Raw genomic sequence first — 21,015 nt, forward strand, 5'->3', positions numbered from 1 at the left:
TTTAATTCTTTTGATTGTATTATTGTTTTTATTATTATTATAGTTATCATTTTCTTTCCCGTATCAGAAACACACAAAAACTGTCTATTTCAGCAGTTGGTTTGCTTGTATATTTTGCAATTGCGAATAAACAAATCTTTAAAAATAAATAAATAAATAAATAAGAGGCATTTCAACCACTCACTATATAATAAAACTTTTGTGTATGAGGTTTTTGGGGTTTACAACTAGTGATGAGACACCTGCTCTATTTTGTCTTAAACTGAATTTAAAGTGTTGTCATCTTCATAATTTTTGAATATAGTAATCACTGTGACATCTGTTCACCTCTTTTTTGTTTTGGGCTGGCCTTTTTATTTTATGGTGTACCACATTTGCTGCCAAGATTATTTCATTCATATGTAATATCTGTTATGTGTCCCCCCATAAAAAAATATTTTAATGTCTTCATGTCATAAAATCAACTGTTTTCTCAATTACACATGCTGTCAAACACCAACCCTGAAGTGGTTTTGGTTATAAATCAAATTCAGCACTTACCTCAAAATGCAGATGGTTGTATCTATCAGCTGTCCTCACAGCTCGTTTATTGAATTATTTTTTATAAGCTAACACTGCATCTGGATTCCTTCAGGTCACCAGCTGTCCTCATGTGTCAAACTGTCATTACAATATAAAAAATGGCATTCTACATTTATTTTACAGTAAAAAAAATAAAAATACAGAGTTAAATCAGGTAACTTGCACATCTCAAAACTGACCTTTTCCCCTAGACAAAATAAATATGCAGTAGGAAGATAGTGAGCTACATGTGAGCCCAATTTCTCCATGTTAATGTCACTCAGGTTTCATGTCACAGTTGCACGGCCGGGAGGTGTCATGTTGAGGATAACAGCCTTTTCCCCCACTTTTATTAGCTGTTTGTCCATTGAATTTGTGTCCAAGCCCTCACAGCATGCACCACCTGCTCTTTTCAAGCGTCACTTTGACCTACTGATACAACCACATCCAAGAGGTTCACTTTATCCACCTGTGCAAGTCTTTTTATTGGGACTCAGGAGCAAATTAATTATCCTTTCAGTCATTTTTAAAAATCTAAGCAGTCTATTGTCTTTTCCTATTTGGCTCCTGTTTGGATGTGGAGTGGTTAAGGAGAGGAGTTCCACATGGCAGTGTTGCAGATCTGCAGTCTATAGTGTGCTCAGTTCAGTTCAGGGAGACATTGCCAAACCATTCAAAACAAACACATCAAGCAAGAAGCAATAATGTTTACAGTTTAAAAGAAAATGACATTCAATGGAGGAATAGTTTGGCAGTGCTTATTCACGAGAAACATTCAAGTCCCTGCAGGATGTTTCAGTGTTGTTTGTCTGATGTAAACACAAAATAGTAAAAACATCGAGTGTTTTGAAGGCTGAACAGTCACTTCATACAAAGCAAAAGACCCGTTACAGAAATCAACATCTAACCATTTTAATGCACAGTCGGAGTAACAAATGAACACCAGAACAAAACATCTGATCTTGGTTAGGTAGGTGGACGAGACAATTAAATCGCTGCTCTAAAACACTGCAATGCACAAAAAACATGTTTCTCATACATGGTTCACCTCCACAGGCTAAATGTCCGGTAGTCTATGGCACAGCACTTGCAGATCATTGAAAAACATGTAAAGCGAGTCACAATTTTCCTTAATTACCTGTCATTATTAAACGTATGAAATGAAATGAGTCAGGGAGGGTTTGGGGACACGTTTTCATGACTCATAAAACCCACGTCTCTCAGGACACACACACTTCAGGCTGCGCTGTGCTCAGCTTACTGCTTTCAGCTGGAGCCACCTCGGCTGCCGGTGGCGGCGCTGCGTCCGACCTTTCTGGCCCTGAAGCCTGGCCGGCCATGGTCCTTCTGAAGAGACGCATGCTCATCTGCAGCAGCTCGTTGTCCACCACGGGCGTAGTGGGGTACTGCTTGGTCAGGCCCTGGAGAGGAGAAGTCGATTTAAACGTGTGTCTTTTGAAGTATTCCTACAGCTTAAACAAAGTTAAATCTATTTATTCATTCATATTTGGTTTATTTGTACATTTCAGTGTATAATTTACAAAACAGAAACAAAAACCCATGATGAACTTTCTCATTATACTTCTACACATTCCAAGAACAAACAGGTGCAGGAAGAGGAAAAAATACCAGCAACTTTCTTACTTATAACGAAAGCTACTGTAGATACAAAGGGCCAGCCTTTCTGTATTTATTTCTTTTTTCACAAATCATATCAAATTTAGCAATAACAACAGAAGCAATAAATTAGTCATCACAACATTACTGCTGCTCAGAAAGTTCATGATGTCCCATTATTTTTCTTTATATCTTCTTTTAAATATCTCATAGAAACTTTTTTTTTTTTTTTAAATTACCAATTATTTTGGGATCTTACGATTTTTGAGATGCTACGTCAGAAAAAATATCCTACCCCCAATGTCTTGGCATTTTTATGAAAGTTAGAGTTTTGAAAGATTGATTTTGGACATTTTAACACAAATTGATGCCTTTTTAAAAAAAATAGATTTATGAATAGAATGCCTTTTAAGACTTTTTAAGGATCTGTGGGAAACCCTGTTTTTACCATTACAGTTATAAAGTCTCCACAGTAACTGCAGAATGAAATTTATTGTCTTATCAGTGACTGGATGACATCTACCTTGTCATTTTTCAACAGCTGCCGGCGGATGGCAAAATCCCTGCGGGCACACAGGGCCTTGCAGCAGGGCCCGAGGTTCCTCAGTAAACCTGCCCTCTCCACCCGCCTGTTCAGGGCTGCCATGTTCAGGGCGCCGAGGTCGTGCTCAAACAGCTTGTCGGCATCTAGAAACATAAATGTGGACATAGTTTTAGACGTATGGATAGCACAAAAAAGCAAACAAAAGGAAAGCAAAAAAGAAAAAAGCACTGATGTTAAAATAACAGCAACCTTGACACTTGACCACCAAATTCTAATCAGTTCATCCTGAAGTTCATGTGGACAATTGTGCCAAATTTGAAGAAATTCCCTCAAGATGTTCATGAGATATCGCATTCATGAGAACGGAGCGGACGGATGGAAAACCTGAAAACATAATGCCTCTTACCTCGCCTATTGCTAAACTCGATTCTTCAAGTTTAACGGTTATTTTTTGGTTGATGTTTGTTCAAGTGTCTGTTTTTCTGATAAGTTTGGTTTTAATAAGTCATTAAAACACAAAAAAAGAGGATTTTTCACCATGACTGACAGTTGTTACAGCTAAAAAAATAAAATAAAATAAACAAGGAAAAAATGTTAAGGAAATTATATTTATAATTATTCTAATTATATATTTACAATTATTTTATATAATAAAAAAGTGTACATATTTTTTTTTTTACTAATTTCTTGCTTATTTTTGAGCCATGTCTTTTGAAGTTGCTCATTGCCCTTCCCTTCCTTTTTGAAAAAAAAAAACAAAAACAAAACAATTTGCTCAGGTTCCAAATGAATTAATACAACACAGTCTCTGGCTTTTGATTGAGATCTACAGTCAGCAAAAACACATTTTTTAAGTTATTTTGCAGAGTTCGCCCACATTAGCACATAGGGCTAACTTGGCTTATTTACCTTATTACATACAATGTAACCTTAGGGTTCGATGATGTCACCACGCTCACCTTTGGGGTCGTCCAGCTCGGACTTGCACACCTCTCTGACCTGCTCCAGGAGCTCAGGACCAGCGAGTCTCTTGGAGATGCCCGCCCTGAGGAGCACGGCCCCTGGGGTGAAGCGCAGCAGCGCTGCCCCCGCTGCCCGGGGCTCCTGCTTCTGTTTGGGCATCAGGCTGGACCAGTCCACATCTATGACGTCCAGAGGACCTGGAAACACATGGCATTCCTTCTTAATAATCTTTTTTTTTAAATTTTATTAAGAATATCTTGAGTCTTCACAGAGCTTATGAATTTCAGATCTCTCAGATTTCAGCAGTCAAGCAGAATATTTTTTCAAAATAAAAGAATAATAAATGAATGTACACAACATTTCCATGGTTTTTCCTGGTACCTGTAATTTTCTCTTCGTCCTGCTGGTCCTCTTTTTTCTGACTGTCAGCCAGAATTTCATCCAGCTCATCATCACTGATCGGTTCATATTCCTCTCCCACAGACGCCACTGATTGGCCGTCGTCCTCTTTCCCGTCATCGTCTCCTGAGAACACAGCACATAAAAGATTTCTTCAAAACCTTGTTGATGAAGGATTTTAGGAAGTTTCTTGGATTTTAGGACATTTCTCTGTTTTCAAAACGTTTCTAGGATTTTAGCATATTTCCAGAAATTTGGGACATTTCTCAGACTTAAAGATATTTCAAGGATTTTAGGATATTTCATGTTGGAAGTTTAGAAATCAAGCGTCGGTGTTTGGATCTTCTTACCGTCGATGCTGTCCGTCTTCTCCAGCTCCCGTTGCTCTCCCATCAGATGGTGACTGTTGCTCGGTTTCTCCGGCTCTGGAGGACTGAAAGCTTCCCTCGGCAGCAGAGGCTCATAGTCACTCCTCTCCTGTCTCATCATGTCCCCTCGCAGGTCTCCTCTCATATCCCCCCTCAGGTCCCCTCGTCCTGGGGCCCTGGGGTCCGCGTGGGGAGGCAGGTCCATCATCATCATCATCCTCTCCCTCTCTCGATCGCCGCCTCTGTCCCCTCTGACGTCTCGCTCTCTCTCCCGTTCATGCTGCTGAATGAGTCCTTCAGGGAGTAAGCGATCCCTGTCCCTGATGTCCCGCTCCCTCAGGAGAGGTTCACGTCCAGGACGCATCAGAAGGGGCTCCCGTCCCCTGCTCGGCCAGTCTCTAGGTTCGGGCTCCCAGTCTCTCTGTTGTTGTAGCGGCTGCTGGAGGAGCAGGGGCTGCTGCTGCTGCGTCTGCTGCTGAGGTCGCAGGTCCTTTCGGTCTCGATCCCGCTCAAACGGCTCCCTGTCTCTCTCTCGCTCTCGGCTGTCGTAGGAGCCGGCGCGGGACCTGGACGGGGCTTGTCTCTCAGAGTCAGGAGAGCTGCGCCTCGAGCTGTGGCTGCGGGAATCCTGACGGTCTGAAAGAAAACAGAGACAGACATCAGTTAGGATCAGAGTTCTTGTTCTTACTTGCTGTGCATGGGGGCCACCAGGACATTAGGTACTTAGCTCAGACCTCATTTGCTCAGGTTTTAAAGGGTTAATTTTGTCTCTGGCAGTAGTTTTTACAGAAGGTTGAGAGAGTGAGTGTTTATGTACCTGAGGAAGTGCTGCGGCTTGGCTCTCCTCTCCTCAGCTGGTCGATCCGTGACTTCCTCTCGGCCCCTGGAGGTTCACTCACGACGGGCCTCTCCCGCTCCCTCTCTCTCTCCCTCTCTCGTTCTCTTTCTCTCTCTCGGTCCCGAGAGTTGGCGCCCTGCAGCCTGCCCCGGCGTGGTCGTGGACCTTGCGGGTCGTCTCGATGCGCTGACTCGTTGGACGGTGACCGCAGGCGTCTGGATGACGTGCGGCTCTGGTTGCTCCCCATGCTGCTGCTGCGCGTCTGCTCCGGGGGAGGTTTGCGGAGCAGCGGCTGGGACATGAGGGGCTGCGGGGTCAGAGTCTGCAGCAGTAGCGGAGGATCCTGGGAGAGCAGAGGGGCGATGGGAGGCGGATTGCACCGCTCCCTGTCCCTGCCCACTCTGGGACCACCGCCTCTCCTGTGAGGCTCAGCAGGAGCCCTGTCAGCAGGAGCCAGCGGTGTTTCCAGTAGTCCTCCTCCTCGGTCTGTGACCTCCTCATCTGACCAGTCGCTGAAGTTGTCCATCTTGGACAGCGGGGACGGCTCTGCGTTGCTTCCACGATGATCAGGCCTCATCGAGGGCGGTGGCGTCCGCGGTCCTCTCTTCCTTTTGTTGTGTGGCTGAGGGGCCGATGACTCCTCATCAGACACATCTGACTCTCCTTCTCGTGACCGTTTCCTCTTTCGGTCAAGCGCCTTCTTCTTTGCTCCTTTCCTGGGCGAGTGTAGCGGTGGAGGTCCATCTGTAGGACCGCCGGCTGGAGGCTCTGGGTTGAAACGATCTCCTGCACCAGCCACCACCTCCTCTTCTTTGCGACCCTTCTTCAAGCCCTTCCTCTGCGACTTCTTCTTTTTGCCCTCCTCGTGGGACTGGGAGCCAGCGGTGTCTCTTTCTTCGCCACCAGTGGCGAGGGCTGAAGAGGGAGGCGGCGTGATCTCTCGCTGGTCTCTACCTCTGCTGCGTGAGTCAGATGCGGTGTCTGTGAGGTGCTCGCCTCGTCTGTCACCTCCTCTACTCCGCTCCCCACGAGGCTCCATGTCCTCGTGGCGGCTGCGTGGGTCCCTTTTGTCCCCGGCTCCTCTACGTTCCTCATCCTTCCAGTGACTTGGCTTCTCATCACACTGAGCATTCCTCGGCGGAGAGCGTAGCAAGGGCTCCTGGGGCCGCACCACCTGGCTCAGCAGACGATGCTTGTCTGCACCTGCACAGAAACAGGCACAGAACGCTTTAGGCATCAATGTCAAATAAAGTTTTGAAAACTAAATGTCTCTTTGTGTAATTTTTGGGCCATATTTTGAGGCTCTTCATGGAGGGAATTTTAACATGATTAACACTGAGTTCTCACACACTGTCACGGAGAAAATTTCACAACCTTTCCATGACTTTTTCATGACCTGAAATATGTTTTTTCTTTCCCCTCTTGCCCAAAGGGTTTCAAAGACGATTCAAACTATTCGAACATATTTTTCTCTATCCTCCCTGACATGTTCAAAAGCCGCTGGAGATTTGAAGTCCAACCATTTCTGTTTTTACAGTTTCTGTCTACTATAAATGGTTTCACTTTTGCAATTTTTAAAGAAAACATGCCTTTAAAAAAATTAAGAAAAAGCCAAAAAAATGCCTCAAGTTTGAAGTTTTCTAAGGAATCACCAAAACAGGGGGAAAAAAAGTAGCCAAAGTTTTTTCAAAAAGGAAAATAAATCACTAAAAACTTCAAATTCAGCCATGATTTGACATGCCTGGTGGGCAGACAAGGGAGAAGCCGAACTCAGGGAGAAAAAGAAGAAACTTTCATGATGAACAAGTCAACAAAAACATAATCATTAAGTTCTAACAGGTATATTAGAGCCATCTTATTGCGTCAGCTACAGAAAATATATTGACCGTTGTGTAACATTAATGTAATTTAATTTTTTACACACAATACATTTCCATGATTTTCCCAAAACTTTCAATGATTTTTACTAGTTCCCTGACTTTCCTAGGCCTGGAAAATGTGATTATGAAATTCCATGACTTTTCCAGGTTTTCAATAACTGGGAATCCTGTTAACAGTGTATTTCCCTTTCACAAAGAGTGTGCCTGCTGTATACAGGAGGTGCATTTCCCAGTAAACAGGAGTGTGTCCTTGCAAAAAGAATTTCCCTACTGTCAGATGGAGGCGGACACACTGGGCTGGGGAGGAGGGGCTGTGGGTGGAGCTTGGCCTGCCCTCGGCCAATCGGGCGCTCACTTTTCTCTTCTGCGCTGTTGTAGCCGTCGCTGTCTGCCGGACTGAGGTCCCGAGCGGCTCGCTTAGGCGAGCCTCGGGGGCTGGGGCTGCTCTCCACCCTGGGCCTCTTACGACTAAAAGGAGAGGAAAGTTAATCGAATTAACGCCTTGCTCTTGTATGCCTCTGCGAACCAGCACATCTGTTCCTGCATGTCAACATAATCACTGTGTTTCAATGGATAAAATGCTTCTGTATTTTTCAGAGGTAACCCTCGTTAACTCATTTACTTTGTGTATTAATATCCAGTTTGAGTACCACGATGTAGACTTAATAAAATGGGGGATCCTGCTTTAACCATTTTAGCTCCAAAGCTGTAGAAGAAACTTCCCATTAACATCAAATCAGTCGAGTCAGTTCCTCAGTTTAAACGTTTTTAAAAACCCTCCTGTACAGACCGACATTTGTATAACTGTGCATAATATGTATAAAAGTGTGTATATGTATGTGTTTGCATGTGCAAGTATGTACAGTAAAATGTCACTAATGTATGAGTTTATGTTAGCATGTGTGTATGATTATGTGTCTGCATGGATGCATGTGTATATGTGTGTATGAAGATGTATGTATCTATGTATATAGATGTGTATATATCATATTTGTATGTATATCATTTTTTTTGTTATTGTTTTAGAAAGTATACACTGAAATGAGCAAATAAACCAAATATGAATGAACAAATATTTTGGCGAATGATGTTCTTTCACCTTGTTATTTAATATATCGTTTTGTGCTGTATTGTGAGGCACTTTGTAACTCTGGTTTAGAAAAGCACTACAGAAATAAAGATTATTATTACTCTTTATTTTCACTGCTGTGGTGGAGTACAGTAGAGGTAAATCATATGTGTGATGGTGATGAAAACTTGAGAATAATGTGAATAAGCTGGTACATGCCTCGTCTTGCGGTCATCCCGGGCGTCTCTGACGGAGCGGTCGTCCCTGGAGTCATCTCTCCTCTCCCTCCTTTCCTCTCTTCCCCTCTCTCGCTCCTCCCATTCCCGCTGCCTCTCTCGCTCCCGCTGCTCCCTCTCTTTCTCCCTTTCCCGCTCCTTTCTCTCCCTCTCCCTCTCACGCTCCTCCCGCTCTCTCTCACGCTCCTCGCGCTCCCTTTCCCTCTCCCGCTCTCTCTCCCTCTCACGCTCCCGCTCCCTCTCCCTCTCCCTGGCCCTGTCCCTCTCTGCCTCCTTCTCTCGCTCCCTTTCCCTCTTTTCTTTTTCTCTCTCCCGCTCTCTGTCCCTCTCTCGCTCCCTATCGCGGGTCCTGTCGTCTCGTCTGTCATCTGCTCTGTCTGTCCGGCGCTCGTCCCTCCTGTCGTCCCTCTCAGACTCCTCTGATCTCTGGTATCTATTTGGGGAGGCGGCTCTTTGATCTGGAGAGAAAGAAGTTAAAAAGGTTAGCCAGACAAATTTCAAATAAACTGTCAAAAAGTGCGCTCCACAGCAGGGATACTCAGCTTGCTTTGCTTGAGGGCCACTTTTGCAAAATGACAGGAGGCCAGGGGCCAGGGGATGTGAGGACATTTCTAGGACTTCAGGATGTTTCTAAAATGTAAGGACATTTCTAGGATTTTAGGAAGTTTGTAGGATTTGGGACTTTTCTCAGATTTTGGGACATTTCTAGGACTTAAAAGGTGTTTCTAAGATTTAAGGACATTTCTATGACTTAACAATGTTTTTTGGATTTGGGGACTTTTCTGGGATTTTAGGACATTTCTAGGATTTTGGGACATTAGGGGCTCCGTCAGGGGGTGCAGGGGATCCTCCACTGGCATTTTTTCTGGATAACCAAGATCTATTTTGATGCTGTTTTATGCACTTTGACACCTTGTGTATATTAAAATTACAAAAACAATTCCCAGTAAGAATCTTTTTTTTTATTGTGAATTAGAAAATGGTTGCAGGGCCATGAGTTGAGTTTCACTGATCTAAATGCTCTTTGATTAAAATAAGACGAGGCAAATCGTAACCCCCACCTCTATCTCGGTTGTCTCTGCGATCCCGCTCACTGTGCCCTCCCCTCCTGTCGTATGAGGAGTCTCTGGCCTGCTCCCCTCGCCTCTCCTCGTAGCGATCTCGGTCTGAACCCCTCTCAGAGCTTCTTTCGGTTGCACTGCGATCTGTGCTCCTCTCCGTGCTCCGTTCACGTGCTGCACTGCTCCGTGACTCCCAGTTGTCGTGGCTGCTTTCCATTTGGGAACCCCGGGAGTTTCTGTTTGAGCCTGAGAGGAGATAAAAGATGATTTCAAAAAGAGACACCGCGAGTAAAGATGCAGTGGTTACAAAAGTAAAGTCAGTTCTTGCCTTTTTCAGATGTTTCATTAGCACGCCCTCTCCCTCGCCCGTTCCTCTCAGCTCTGTCTGTCCTGTTCTCCGTCCTTCCATCAGTTCTCCCTCCATCCTCACGTCCATGTCCTCTCCCATAACTCCTGTCATCTTGCGCCGGCTCCTCCTTCCTGTGGCTGTCAGTCCTCTCCCTGTCTCTGTCCTTCTCCCGCTCTCTGTCCTTATCCCTCTCCTTCTCCCGGTCCCTCTCTCGTTCCCGTTCGCGGTCACGACGCTCCAGCGACTCTCGGCTGGAGCGGGTGTCCGTCCTGCTCTCTCTGGAGTCCTTTACGTCCCTGTTGTCTCGGTGGTCACGGGAGTCTCTGGTTGTTTCCCTTCCTCGGTCGCGGGCGTCCCGTCGCTCACGAGCATCTCTGTTCTCTCTGTCGTCACGAGTGTCCCGAGATGAAACCTGTTCAGAGTCGTAGTCCCGGTCGTCGCGGAAGCTGTCCTTATCTCTCTTGCTGCGGCTTTCTATTTGAAAAAACGACACAAAGCTTAACAACTCGTCAAAGGAATAATTTAAAATTCACAACACAGTACTTGAGCAATAAGTTACCATCTCTGCGCTCATGTCTGCGCTCCTGGGCAGGCGGACTCCTCTCTCTTTCACCACGGCTCCTCTCACGGCTCCTCCCGCGGCTCCTCTCACGGCTCCTCTCGCGGCTCCTGTCGCGGCTCCTCTCACGGCTCCTCTCGCGGCTCCTCTCACGGCTCCTGTCGCGGCGCTGGCTGGGGCTTGATCTGTCAGATCTCCGGTGAGGCGAGGAGGTGTCGTGGGAGGCGGGAGGTGAGCGAGAGCGCCGAGAGCTCTGAGGGGAAGAGGCAGAGGCCTGGGCTGCTGCGCTGCGGTGGTAGGTGGGAGAAGACGAGCGCCGGCGACGAGGAGAAGAAGAGTGCCGCTGGGCAGAGGAACCAGAGTGGGAGGAGGGGGAGTGGTGGCGGGGCGGAGTGGGAGTGCGCTGATGGCGGGGAGGGGAGGGAGACCTACGGTGACATAGGACAGTTATTTCCTGGCAATTACTGATTAACCCTTTGAAACCTGAGCAAATTCTTGATTTCTTTAAAACATAGACAAAAGGCAGTGAGCAACTTATACTTTCTTGCAATTTGCAAAGCATTCATTTCGAAGTTGCTCATTGCCTTTTTCCCATGTTTTTGAAAAAGTAGTACCAATTTGCTTAGTGCTAAAAGGTTTAAATATCTGAAAGCAGGACAAGAAAATTATGTCGATCCAGGTTTTGAAGGGTTAAACTACACTGTTATGAGCATTACCAACTAATACCAAAGACCTGGTACATTAATTTTGTAGGGATTAAACGTCCTCTCAGAGGCTCACAAGCTAACCTGCGCGGAGGAGAGGCCTTATGTGACGAAGCTTTCGGTGAGACGGATTTCTTCCTGGCTGGAGGTGAAGTGCCTCTAGAGAGAGATGACACACTACCAGAACGCTCCTCTGATGTCACTGAGCGCTTGGCCTTGTGGGAACTGTCTGATCGGTCCCTGTAAACAACACAGGGATGTTTAAAAAAAAAAAAAAAAAGGATCCTATCCTAGAGTCATATTATTAGTTTCTATTCCATTACTTAGATCCAAACTTTACCTGCGTTTCTCCTTCTTCTCTTTGTGTTTTTCCGTATCTCGCCCCCGATCTTTCGCCTCCTTCTGCTTCTCCTCAGACTTCTCCTTGTTTTTGTGTTTGCCTTTGTGTTTCTTCCCCACCACAGGGATGTCCAGAGGGACTGGGGGAGGAGGACTGGGGGTACGGGGGCCTTTCTTCTTACTGTGGCTGGCTTTTGAAGGCCTGGAGGGAACAGGATGTAACACACGAGTCACATCATCCTCAAATATAATAATTCTCAGTGACTTCTTGTTTCCCAGATGGTCTAACTTTCGAACAAATTTCACTGAAATCTGGTGAGTAGTTATAAGACACCATGCAACTATAAAACAAGCGCAACTCCTACTTCATTTTTTCAATAGTCACTTTTGGCCCACAGCACAAAAAACAGCCTGCAGAAAGAACTGGGGATTTTAGCTCGCTGCTTTTATATGTCATCCCTCAAAGCAAGCCCTCATCAGTTAAGACACCTTTAAGCAGGTAGCCATGTCATAGTAAGCTGCATTTACACTGCTTTCTCAGGGTGGGAACATCACACTGTTAGTAAGTATATAATGTCTGATTGCAGAAAGCCACAAATATCCGCAAACTAAGAAAAGAATTAGGTCCAGGAGCTCCTTAACCTTCAAGCAGAGGACGAGATCAGCCACCATATAGCAGAGACAGTAAATGATTGTTAATGACGTGTTATGCATGCCTATGTTTATAAGGTGCTGCTGATGCATATGTTATCTGTTATGCGAGAGGCGAACGCTTGTGTGTCATGCCTCCTTTGATCGCAGGATGCTGTGATGCAGTGATTATTCACACACACACGTCAGTATGTTTTGAGTAAAAGTGCAGGGGCGGTGTAAAGGGGAGACTTTGTTGCGGTCCTATTGTGCGATCTCTGTGTAAAAGTGGCTATTGAGACGTGAATCCCTGCTGTACTGGGCTGCCAAACCAAACAGAGCCGGCCCGTGCCTGTTGAAAAGCAGCACTGGAGTCCTACCTGGTAGATTCTGAGACAGGAGAGGACACTGATGCCTTCTTCTCTTTCTTCCCAGAGCCTTGGCCTTTGGTTCCACTTTTATGTTTTGGAGATCTGCTGGACTTCCTGGAGGGCGGGGAATCTTTCTGACTTATCGGCTCTGGGGAGGCCTGAGAGACAGAGACAAGAGATCAGGTTGAAATTCAAATCAGAGTCTCCGACAGACAGTAGGGTCAATGAGCTGGAGGAGGGGGTACTTAAGAGAGCACTTTTAGGCTGAAAACTCATTCTGTTCTTTGAAATCCAAACAGAGACTAATTACATACTTTCGGCACGACAGCGGCTCTGGTTTTGGTGGGGGTCTCATCTTTCTTGATGACAATCTCCTCCCTCTTGTCCAAGTTCTCCTGCTCCAATTTCATCAGCTCACGCTGAATCTTCTGGCGTTTCATCTCCAGGGATAACTCGTAGTCGTAGTCACCGATATCTGAGTCTTCAAGTAAAAACACGACAAAAGAGACCTCTATAGGAAAGTCCGAATTTTAAAATCTGTCAGGTCAAAACCCTGAGTGATGTTATTTAGTTCTTTCCAAATAAGAGAATCAAATGAACGTAAAAAAAAATCATCAGGTCACTTACTTGGAACGAGCTTACCTTCACGGTTAGCTTCCCACTCTGTGGGCTCTTCTTCACTGGCTGGGGTGCGCTCCTTTGTGATCTTTATATCCTCCTTTTCCCTGTGTCGGCCTCTGGAGGAATCTCTCTGCTGTAGATGGGTACAGACACACACAGATATTAATATGACATCCACGTGTTGCATCACATCCTGTGTTTATTGTATAGAGCAGCGATTCTCAACTTGAGGCCAGATTTGGCCCCAGATAGGGTGCCAGAGAAGGAATCATTTTCTAATTCACAAAAAAAATACAGTGATCCACACTGGTAATTGTTTTTGTACTTTTTTGTTTAGTATTCATAAGGCATACAAATAGAGCTTGTTTGTCAAAAAAGTGCCGGTGGAGGATCCCCCGCACCCTTAACAGAGGTTCTTGCTTAGCCTTCAATGTCCTCAAATCCTGGAAACATCCTAAAAAACTTCCTAGAAATGTCCTAAAAATCCTCGAAACATGTATGGCGTTGCTGCAGCTACATGTGTTGAAGTTCCAGCTTAAAAAAATAATTCAGAGTCCAAATTATCTTCACATTCACGGTCAGCAGGGGCACCACAGCCCTTTTTCTTCATTTAAAATCAGTCACACAGTCACAAATAGATTATTTCTTCAAAAAGGAGGGAGTGAAGAAGCAGAGGACTCACTCTCGCTGCGGGGGATGTGGGCTCTTCGAGGTCTCGCTTCAAGTTTTCTGGGTCAACATCCTGTCTTTTATTCTTCATCCTCTCCCGCAGATCACCTGTGGGTCTCTCGGCTGACCTGCTCCATCACACAGACAGAATTACACAAAACTTATGGGCCAATAATGTAATGCTTTGATGTGGATCAGACCATAAACAACAAAGAAAATTCAATTAAAAACTGCACAAAAAATTATAGGAGTCATGCGTCACAAAAGTCCTTACATGGAAAGCCTGATTTCCGAAATGGGTAAAAACTAGAAAAAGCTATCTTACCGACTAAAGCTAAATCCTTTGCCTCGTGGCTGAGTTCCATGTGTGTAGCGACAAGTGTTGCCGTAACTGCAATTACCGGTCTTCAGCCAATTTCTACAGTGACTCTGAAAGACAGAAACAAACTAAAATGAGAGAAATATCACAAAGATACAGAGAGGATCCTAAGTTCAGTATCAAATATGACCACAGACCACAAAATAGTATGAAAGTATTTTGAATTACATGTTATACATACATCAGCAGCATTACTCCCAGTGCTGGGGCCGAGTCTCTCGAACACACTGGGCCGGCGGGAGGGGGCGGCGGGGTTGCTGGTGCTGCTGGTCGTCGTGGTGCTGCTGCTGCTGCTGCTATCAGATATGGTTTTTGAATTCTCCACTGTTACTTTCCGCCTGATCTTGGACATTCTGCAGGACTGGAAAAATGACAAACAATGCTTAATGAAATGTCTGCAGGTAATCATCTGCATCAGGACAACACTACACACACGGAGACATAAGCAGAGATGTTAAATAAATAGTTATATAAAGTCAGTGTCCCATATTTGCTGTGGAAGAAGGTTAATAACAGTTACTGATCGACATCTTCTTCAAGAATATATCATTAATATTAAGGATGGAGGGGAAAGAATTGATACCATTACTTTTGTGTGACAATATTGTATCTATACACAAACTGATACATAAAAGTGTTTTAAAATTATATAAACAATGAACGTTACAAATACAAATAAACTTTTCTAGCTGACTACAATACTACAATCAATGGCTTTTTCTGTTCACTGAATCTGCTGAAAGAAAAGTGAACAAACCAAGGTAAACAGACGGAAAACTTTATCTTATTAGAAATTTTTCCTTTGGGAGCATCGGCTAGAGTTTAAAAAGGGTAATAAATTGCAATATACAGAAATATATCCTACTGCAATACTCTGGATATTGCAACATGTTAAAGCCTTTAAAACGTGGTGTAACATCACTTTTATGCTGCATTCAGATGCCTTTCAAACGCATTTAAGCCTGTGGAACCACAGGAAATTGTTTTGATTTCTTTCTTAAAAAAAACTTGGTAAAAAGGCAGTGAACATTTCAAGAAATGTCCGAAACTTGCACACAAAAAATGTCAACAAAACGATAATTCTATTATGACACATTGTAATATGTATGTTAAAGAAAAATGTGCATTTTTTTTAAAAAAAAAATTCCCCCTTGTTTTAAGGCTTACTTGTTTTTACTTCTCTTTTTATGCTTACTTTCTAGTGATTTTCTCATAAGTTTTTAATAATTTCTTGCTACTTTTTGGGCCATTTCTTGTTGCTTATTGCCTTCTTCGGATGTTTTGTGATAAATCAAGCCAATTTTGTTCCCATCACTATTGAACATACTAAACGGTCAAGATCAAATAACCCAAAAAAATGTTTCTTTAAATTTGGTCCACAAAAATGTCTTTGCTGTGTAGCAACACTGCCAGCGTTGCACTGCCAGCCCTGAATTCATTCATTCATTCATTCCGAGTGCAGGGCTGCAGGTTTTAGCAACCTATTTTGCAACTAATAAAATGAATTTAATGTATCAGCTCTCTTGAAAGACTATAAAGTTTAGACTCGGCTGCCTGCAGCTCTCTGTAGCGACATATTCAAAACATAAACACATGCAAATGGCTCGGCCTGTTGTTGTCTGTGCAGCTTAGTTTTAGCCTCTAGCGTGTTAGCTTCATGTTAGCTTAAGTTCTTAGGCAACTACGCGACTTTACTGCTATTGTTTACATGTCTTACAGTCATACATCGTGTTGGTGATAATCAGAATATCAGTCGGTTAACAACTGGCGTTACTTATATTGTCTTCTTACAGCTAAAAACGAAACGAGTGAACGGAGGCTCATGCTAAAGTTAGTTAACCAAGGAGCTAATGACTTCATGTTTTATCTTAGCGCGAGGGCCTTGAAGCCGCCTCTCGTCGCGAGCCTGCTAAAACACTGTGAGGATAAATAAAGTCGTCTTACCCAAGATATTAATTCGGCGTCGCATCTACTTTAGTCCAGGTAGTGGATTCAGCACTTGTAGAAATAACAAGGCTTATTCTTTAAAATCTAAGGCAGAAACTGCCCTGAGTGCCTTCATATTGGCGGAGGGTGTGCATCATACTGGAGCTGTCCTTCTTCTTCGGTGGTGGTTTGCAGTTTGTACCTTCTTCGCGCTTTTATTTTTTAGTGCCTCTCAGACTGCTCCGCCATGCACATATCAGGATAACACTATCTCTCATTTAAAAAACGTGTATTAATATGACTTATTTTAACGGTGGTAATAGACGCGGTCAGTACTCAGTTCACTTTTAGAGACATTGTTTGTTGATCGTGTCTTATTTTGAAAGTTTTCACCGGAAATGTTTTTGTGCTTGTAGTTACGTATTGTGACCACTAGTGGTCAGTATAGTTTATGGTGATCATTTAATAAACTGTTTATAATTCGATTAATTTTTATAATATATTTTGGAAAGAAAATACGACAGACAAAAAATATAATCGTTGTTTGCATTCAACGTCACAAATTCTAGAACAATAAACAATGTGCTTTAAATTAATAGCTGACTTATTGCACTCTATGTACAGGCTCTTTGCCATGATTTTAAGACATATTTTGGAAAGGAAATTAGGCAGTGAACATGATTTATTTCAATTAAAAAAATGTTATGTACACACTGCATTGATTTGATCATATTTTAGATTTATTTTATTTATTTTTATTTACAGAAGGAAATTCTTGATAAAATGATCTTCTATAAATATTAGTTTTTAAACACTAAATCACATCTAAAACCCGTAATTTAACAAAACTTATTTGTTATTTGTTACTTATTATTAATCTATGAAAAGTGCTCAGTGACAAGTAAACCATCTGTGTGGGATTTTGTGTGTTCCTCTTTTTGGTAGCTATTTCAATATGGTTGATAGGAATTTGTTTTGGTGAACTTACACAAGCAAAACCAAGAAGAGCCCCACTAACAGACACTGACGACCTTAGGACATAAAAAGTGATAATAATAATAATAAAGCAATGTTTGTACATGGGCATGAACAAAACATTCACACAGCAAGGACAATTTTTAAACTTTAGTTATTTTGAATGCAGAGCTTCTGTATTAGATTGTATCACACTGAGCAGGAGTTCACATTGGATAACTGCACAAAAATCAATACTAAACACATTACTTACACCATCAATAACAACTATAACACTACAATTATTATATTGCTTAAAATATTGATCTCTCAGCATTGATAGCAGATGTAAATGCTTAGGCAGCTGGAGGAGGACTTGTTGGATCTTGTGTTTTCTCTATAACTTTGAGAGCAATGGTCTTCACAGCAATAAGGGCTTCATTGCAGGCCCCTGAAATGTGAGATGGGGGCAGGAGGAAGCCATAGCGCCCGCGGTCCTGGAGCTCAAACGTGAAAGAGTACTTGATGCCGAGATTGTACGCCCAGTCGTCAGAACCTCCGGGAGCCAAATCTGAAGAACAGATGACCACATTCATGTGTGAGAGACTGAATCAAGTCAAGCGGATTTTTAAAAATAAGCCCTACTTACATATTGTCTTTGCTCCAGAGCCATATTTGTAGTTGTTCCTGTAATATCTTCTGATTTTCTTGACAGCTTCTTGGGCCATCTCAAGCTTTGAAAAAAGACACAAACATCATATTTATGTTTTTCTTAGGTGACAGGATTTGACAAGTTGAGTGGGAGATGTGGCAACATTTCACAACCATCGCTGTATCTAAATACATAGGAACTAAAGGCACTCTCATAAAACACAGGTCAGCTATGACTGAACACCACTCACCAGGTCTTGGTGATTTTCTGCTTCCTCAAAGGTGTAGGAGTACGGGAAGAGCAGCATCTGAGAGTAGGCATGGATGGTAAGGTAGAGCTGAACTGAGTCCTTGTGACTGCGCAGGAAGTTGGCCACGGCCTCCGACTCTGGTTCCGACTCGGGGAATGCACCACAGTAGATCTCAGTACAGGGGTCATCAGATGCTCCTTCCGCTGGAGCACAAACAATAACTTCACCTTATCTGAGACTCCCATGCACGATCGATTAATAAACAGAATGAGGGAGGAAAACTTACTGCACCAGTTGGCATCAAAGTTCCTGTTGAGGTCGACACCGATGCAGTTGCTGCTCTTGCTGTGAGAGCGGTTCTTCCTCCACATCCTGTTCTGAGACAAAATAAAGGACAAATCAAGAATCCAGAGTGCTTTCTTTACAACTGCATGAGCAAATATACAAAACACATATTCTTACTGTTGTCCACGTGTACTTGTATCCATCAGGGTTCATAACAGGCAGGACGTAGACATCCATGTTGTCAAAGATGTCAGTGATGTCTGAGTTTATCTTGTAAAATGCCAAAGACTGTGCAAGAAAGAACATTGATTTTAATGTTTGCACAGTGTAAAACTGCGCTGGTAGAAAACATATAAAATACAGTGACATTCATGTACTGCTTATGCATTCAGTGTGTTCCAGGCATAAGTTACTGGATTGTAAAAAGCTGAAGGTATGGAATATTACACACCACCCAAGCCTAATAGATACTACATTAAATATACTCACATATTGTACAAACCATAAGCAGAACGCATGAGAGATCCATTCTCTAGCATGGATCCCGCAGTCAATCCAAATTGCTTTCTTATTCGGCCTGTCATTGAGAGACAACTGAGAAAAAGAGACGTCATTAAGAATGTGAATGTAAAAATAATCTCTCACAAGTCAGCTTCATGATGGGGATCAGTCTTGGCTTTTTTTAAATAAATGACCTACAGGTCATGGAATAAACCTAGATAAGATAGATTTGAATTCAGATGACACCATCATCTATATGAAGGCATCTTCTTTGAATCAAACCATAATGCTCATTCCTACCTGTATCACACTACGATGATGTTTATGTGGCCTTGAAAAAATGGACTCTGCATCTGATACATAACTACATGTTGTTACAAATGCAGGCTGACACACCTTTAACTGTATTTTATATGAATATTTAGGATAGTCCTCTCTGTAACAGAGGGGGAATATGCAATTTGCAAGTAACAACTAAGTCTTTGCATTTAAGTAAACCTGAGTAGAGTCCAAAATCAAGAAAGGCAAGTCCAAATAAACTCTTAAGATTCCAGTGCTGGCCCAAACTTGGCATGCTAGTGGCCCAACATGACTGAGACTTAGGATGAATGACATCCTAGAGTTGGGCCAGATATAAATCATTTTTGCTGGATGTATGCAAAAAAATCACTATCGCAGCTTATTAGGTGATCAACATGTTTACCTTCATAGCATAGAGCGGTCGCTTCTCATACGAAGAGCCAATCAGAATGACTTTGACTGTGTCTTGGTTGTCCTGATGGGTCCTGTTTATCCAATAATAGATCTATAATGAAGACAGTCCAACAGTCATGCAAATGTTTTTGTGAAGTTTAGGATGTTCAGTTTGACACAAAATCAATACAAACTGAATGTTATGAGGCTGGAATCTGATTACATACATCCTCCAGACTGTGATATCTCTCGTAGAAGGTTGAGCTGCTCCGTGGGTCAGCAGAGTCGTTCCTCGTCTGCATTTCAATTAACTCATTGGCATTGGCCAGTAACACCCTACAACAAAATTGCAAGTAAATAACAAAACCTCAATTATAACTGTGCAACTATGTTTTTTTTCATAAAATCAACATACTCGTGTGTCATGGTGTGTTTCTGTAGCAGATCTATGACGGCCTCAGAGCTGTTTGCAGGAACAAACAAGTGGACTTCAGTTTCTTCTTTGATATATTGAGGTGCAACAGGCTGGCATAAGACTATCTGGGAGAAAATATGGTTCACAATGATTCATCGAGGGAGAGGAACAAAGGAGCACAATCAGTGGTTGAGGAAAATCAAATTTCTACCTCATACTGAGTAGAAATATTCTTCAAAAGGTCGACCTGTTCCTGTGTTTTCGGGGTGATTGATAGCATTTGGTCTCTGGATACAAAGAAAACAAGACATTAGTATAAAATACCTGCCAGCTTTGCAGTCACACTGTCAGCTTTCTCCTTTGAGGTGCCTGACTTTTTGTTTGCATATTGTGACAGAAAACAAAGGTGAAGCATAAAATTTCAGAGGTTTTACGTAAATATTTGTTAAATCCACTGACATAGAGACTTTATATGTGTTCAGGTTCCACAATATACACAGTATGAGGGTGTGTGATTGCACAAGTGCATTATAACCTACTTTCTTTGTGGAAAATGGCAAAAATGTAAATGAAATGTATTTGTTCTATTATCTGTGTGGTAAATAAATCAACTTACTGTGTTTCTGTGCAGTCTCCTGTCTTCAGGAGCTTGTCCAGATTCATCAAGACAAACAAAATCAAAAGAGTCTTCATGTTGTCAGGATCCAGACTGGAAATGATGGAGGTTTGTTCAAACCTTGAGGATAAGGACACATTATTGATTAAAACTGTTTATTTAGAAGTTAAACATTACTTTTTTTGAAAGACGGGGGCAGAGATCAGCCATCATGGCTGAGAGGAGCAGGTTGGTATATTTATGGTGCTTTATTCTCTGTCGTGAATACCTCCTGGTCGGTAGGTGGTGCCAGATAAATATAAACAGTTTGAGAAAATAGAGAAAATAAAAGATGTGACGTTATGGTTATTAAATAGATTAAATAGTTCCAGGAATGAGTCTGATGCTGATTACAAGAACAATTACTTTGCCCCTGTTATTAAACATCATAAAAAGAATTCCACAAACAGACAGAAATATTTTCTGCCTAAGACTCAAGATTTTGGTACCCATTTCAAGCTGGTTGATAGGAGTTTTGGTTGGTGAGCTCAACCGAACAAAAGCAAGAAGAACCCTTCTCACGTACA

General features: G+C 42.8%; 2 protein-coding genes across 5 annotated transcripts; both read right to left on the reverse strand.

Annotated features, from left to right (window-relative positions):
• Positions 1-556: 556 nt before the first annotated feature.
• On the reverse strand, positions 557-16,278 carry zc3h13 (zinc finger CCCH-type containing 13). Of its 4 annotated transcripts, none has more exons than XM_088074537.1 (20): positions 16,102-16,278; positions 14,339-14,518; positions 14,104-14,207; positions 13,792-13,906; positions 13,116-13,242; positions 12,803-12,969; positions 12,498-12,646; positions 11,489-11,689; positions 11,233-11,388; positions 10,445-10,872; positions 9,865-10,359; positions 9,537-9,782; positions 8,459-8,933; positions 7,526-7,638; positions 5,270-6,493; positions 4,435-5,088; positions 4,067-4,210; positions 3,682-3,882; positions 2,702-2,865; positions 557-1,982 (listed from the first exon to the last, which is right to left on the reverse strand). In XM_088074537.1, exons 2-20 carry the CDS (start codon positions 14,507-14,509, stop codon positions 1,782-1,784), a joined length of 5,535 nt encoding a protein of 1,844 aa, XP_087930663.1. In that variant the 5' UTR covers positions 14,510-14,518; positions 16,102-16,278; the 3' UTR covers positions 557-1,781. The 4 variants fall into 4 exon arrangements, with proteins under 4 accessions (XP_087930663.1, XP_087930665.1, XP_042368954.2 ...); XM_088074539.1 differs by having other exon boundaries at positions 13,131-13,242; positions 16,102-16,277; XM_042513020.2 differs by having other exon boundaries at positions 7,442-7,638; positions 16,102-16,277.
• Positions 16,279-17,193: 915 nt separating this feature from the next.
• On the reverse strand, positions 17,194-20,599 carry LOC121962880 (carboxypeptidase B2-like). Its single transcript, XM_042513198.2, has 11 exons — positions 20,450-20,599; positions 20,045-20,120; positions 19,834-19,958; positions 19,646-19,754; positions 19,429-19,530; positions 18,714-18,818; positions 18,402-18,512; positions 18,226-18,316; positions 17,940-18,142; positions 17,687-17,771; positions 17,194-17,608 (listed from the first exon to the last, which is right to left on the reverse strand). The coding sequence occupies exons 1-11, from the start codon at positions 20,524-20,526 to the stop codon at positions 17,394-17,396; spliced, it is 1,299 nt and encodes a 432-aa protein (XP_042369132.2). The 5' UTR covers positions 20,527-20,599; the 3' UTR covers positions 17,194-17,393.
• Between the last annotated feature and the right edge of the window lie 416 nt (positions 20,600-21,015).

Source organism: Plectropomus leopardus, chromosome 24 (genome assembly GCF_026936395.1).
Source record: "Plectropomus leopardus strain MGB_pleo_1.0 chromosome 24, ASM2693639v1, whole genome shotgun sequence".
NCBI lineage: Eukaryota > Metazoa > Chordata > Actinopteri > Perciformes > Serranidae > Plectropomus > Plectropomus leopardus.

What these genes read in the sequence shown, in the direction of transcription:
- zc3h13 (XM_042513020.2), bottom strand. Translation starts at nt 14,509, where the DNA reads ATGTCCAAGATCAGGCGGAAAGTAACAGTGGAGAATTCAAAAACCATA. An exon ending in CAGAGACAACCGAGATAGAG is followed by an intron (nt 8,934 to 9,536) that starts GTGGGGGTTACG and finishes CTTTCTCTCCAG; the next exon opens with ATCAAAGAGCCGCCTCCCCA. An exon ending in GTGTCCGCCTCCATCTGACA is followed by an intron (nt 6,494 to 7,441) that starts GTAGGGAAATTC and finishes GTTTCTGTGCAG; the next exon opens with GTGCAGACAAGCATCGTCTG.
- LOC121962880 (XM_042513198.2), bottom strand. Translation starts at nt 20,526, where the DNA reads ATGAAGACTCTTTTGATTTTGTTTGTCTTGATGAATCTGGACAAGCTC. An exon ending in AAACACACCATGACACACGA is followed by an intron (nt 19,755 to 19,833) that starts GTATGTTGATTT and finishes ATTTTGTTGTAG; the next exon opens with GGTGTTACTGGCCAATGCCA. An exon ending in GACCGCTCTATGCTATGAAG is followed by an intron (nt 18,819 to 19,428) that starts GTAAACATGTTG and finishes TCTTTTTCTCAG; the next exon opens with TTGTCTCTCAATGACAGGCC.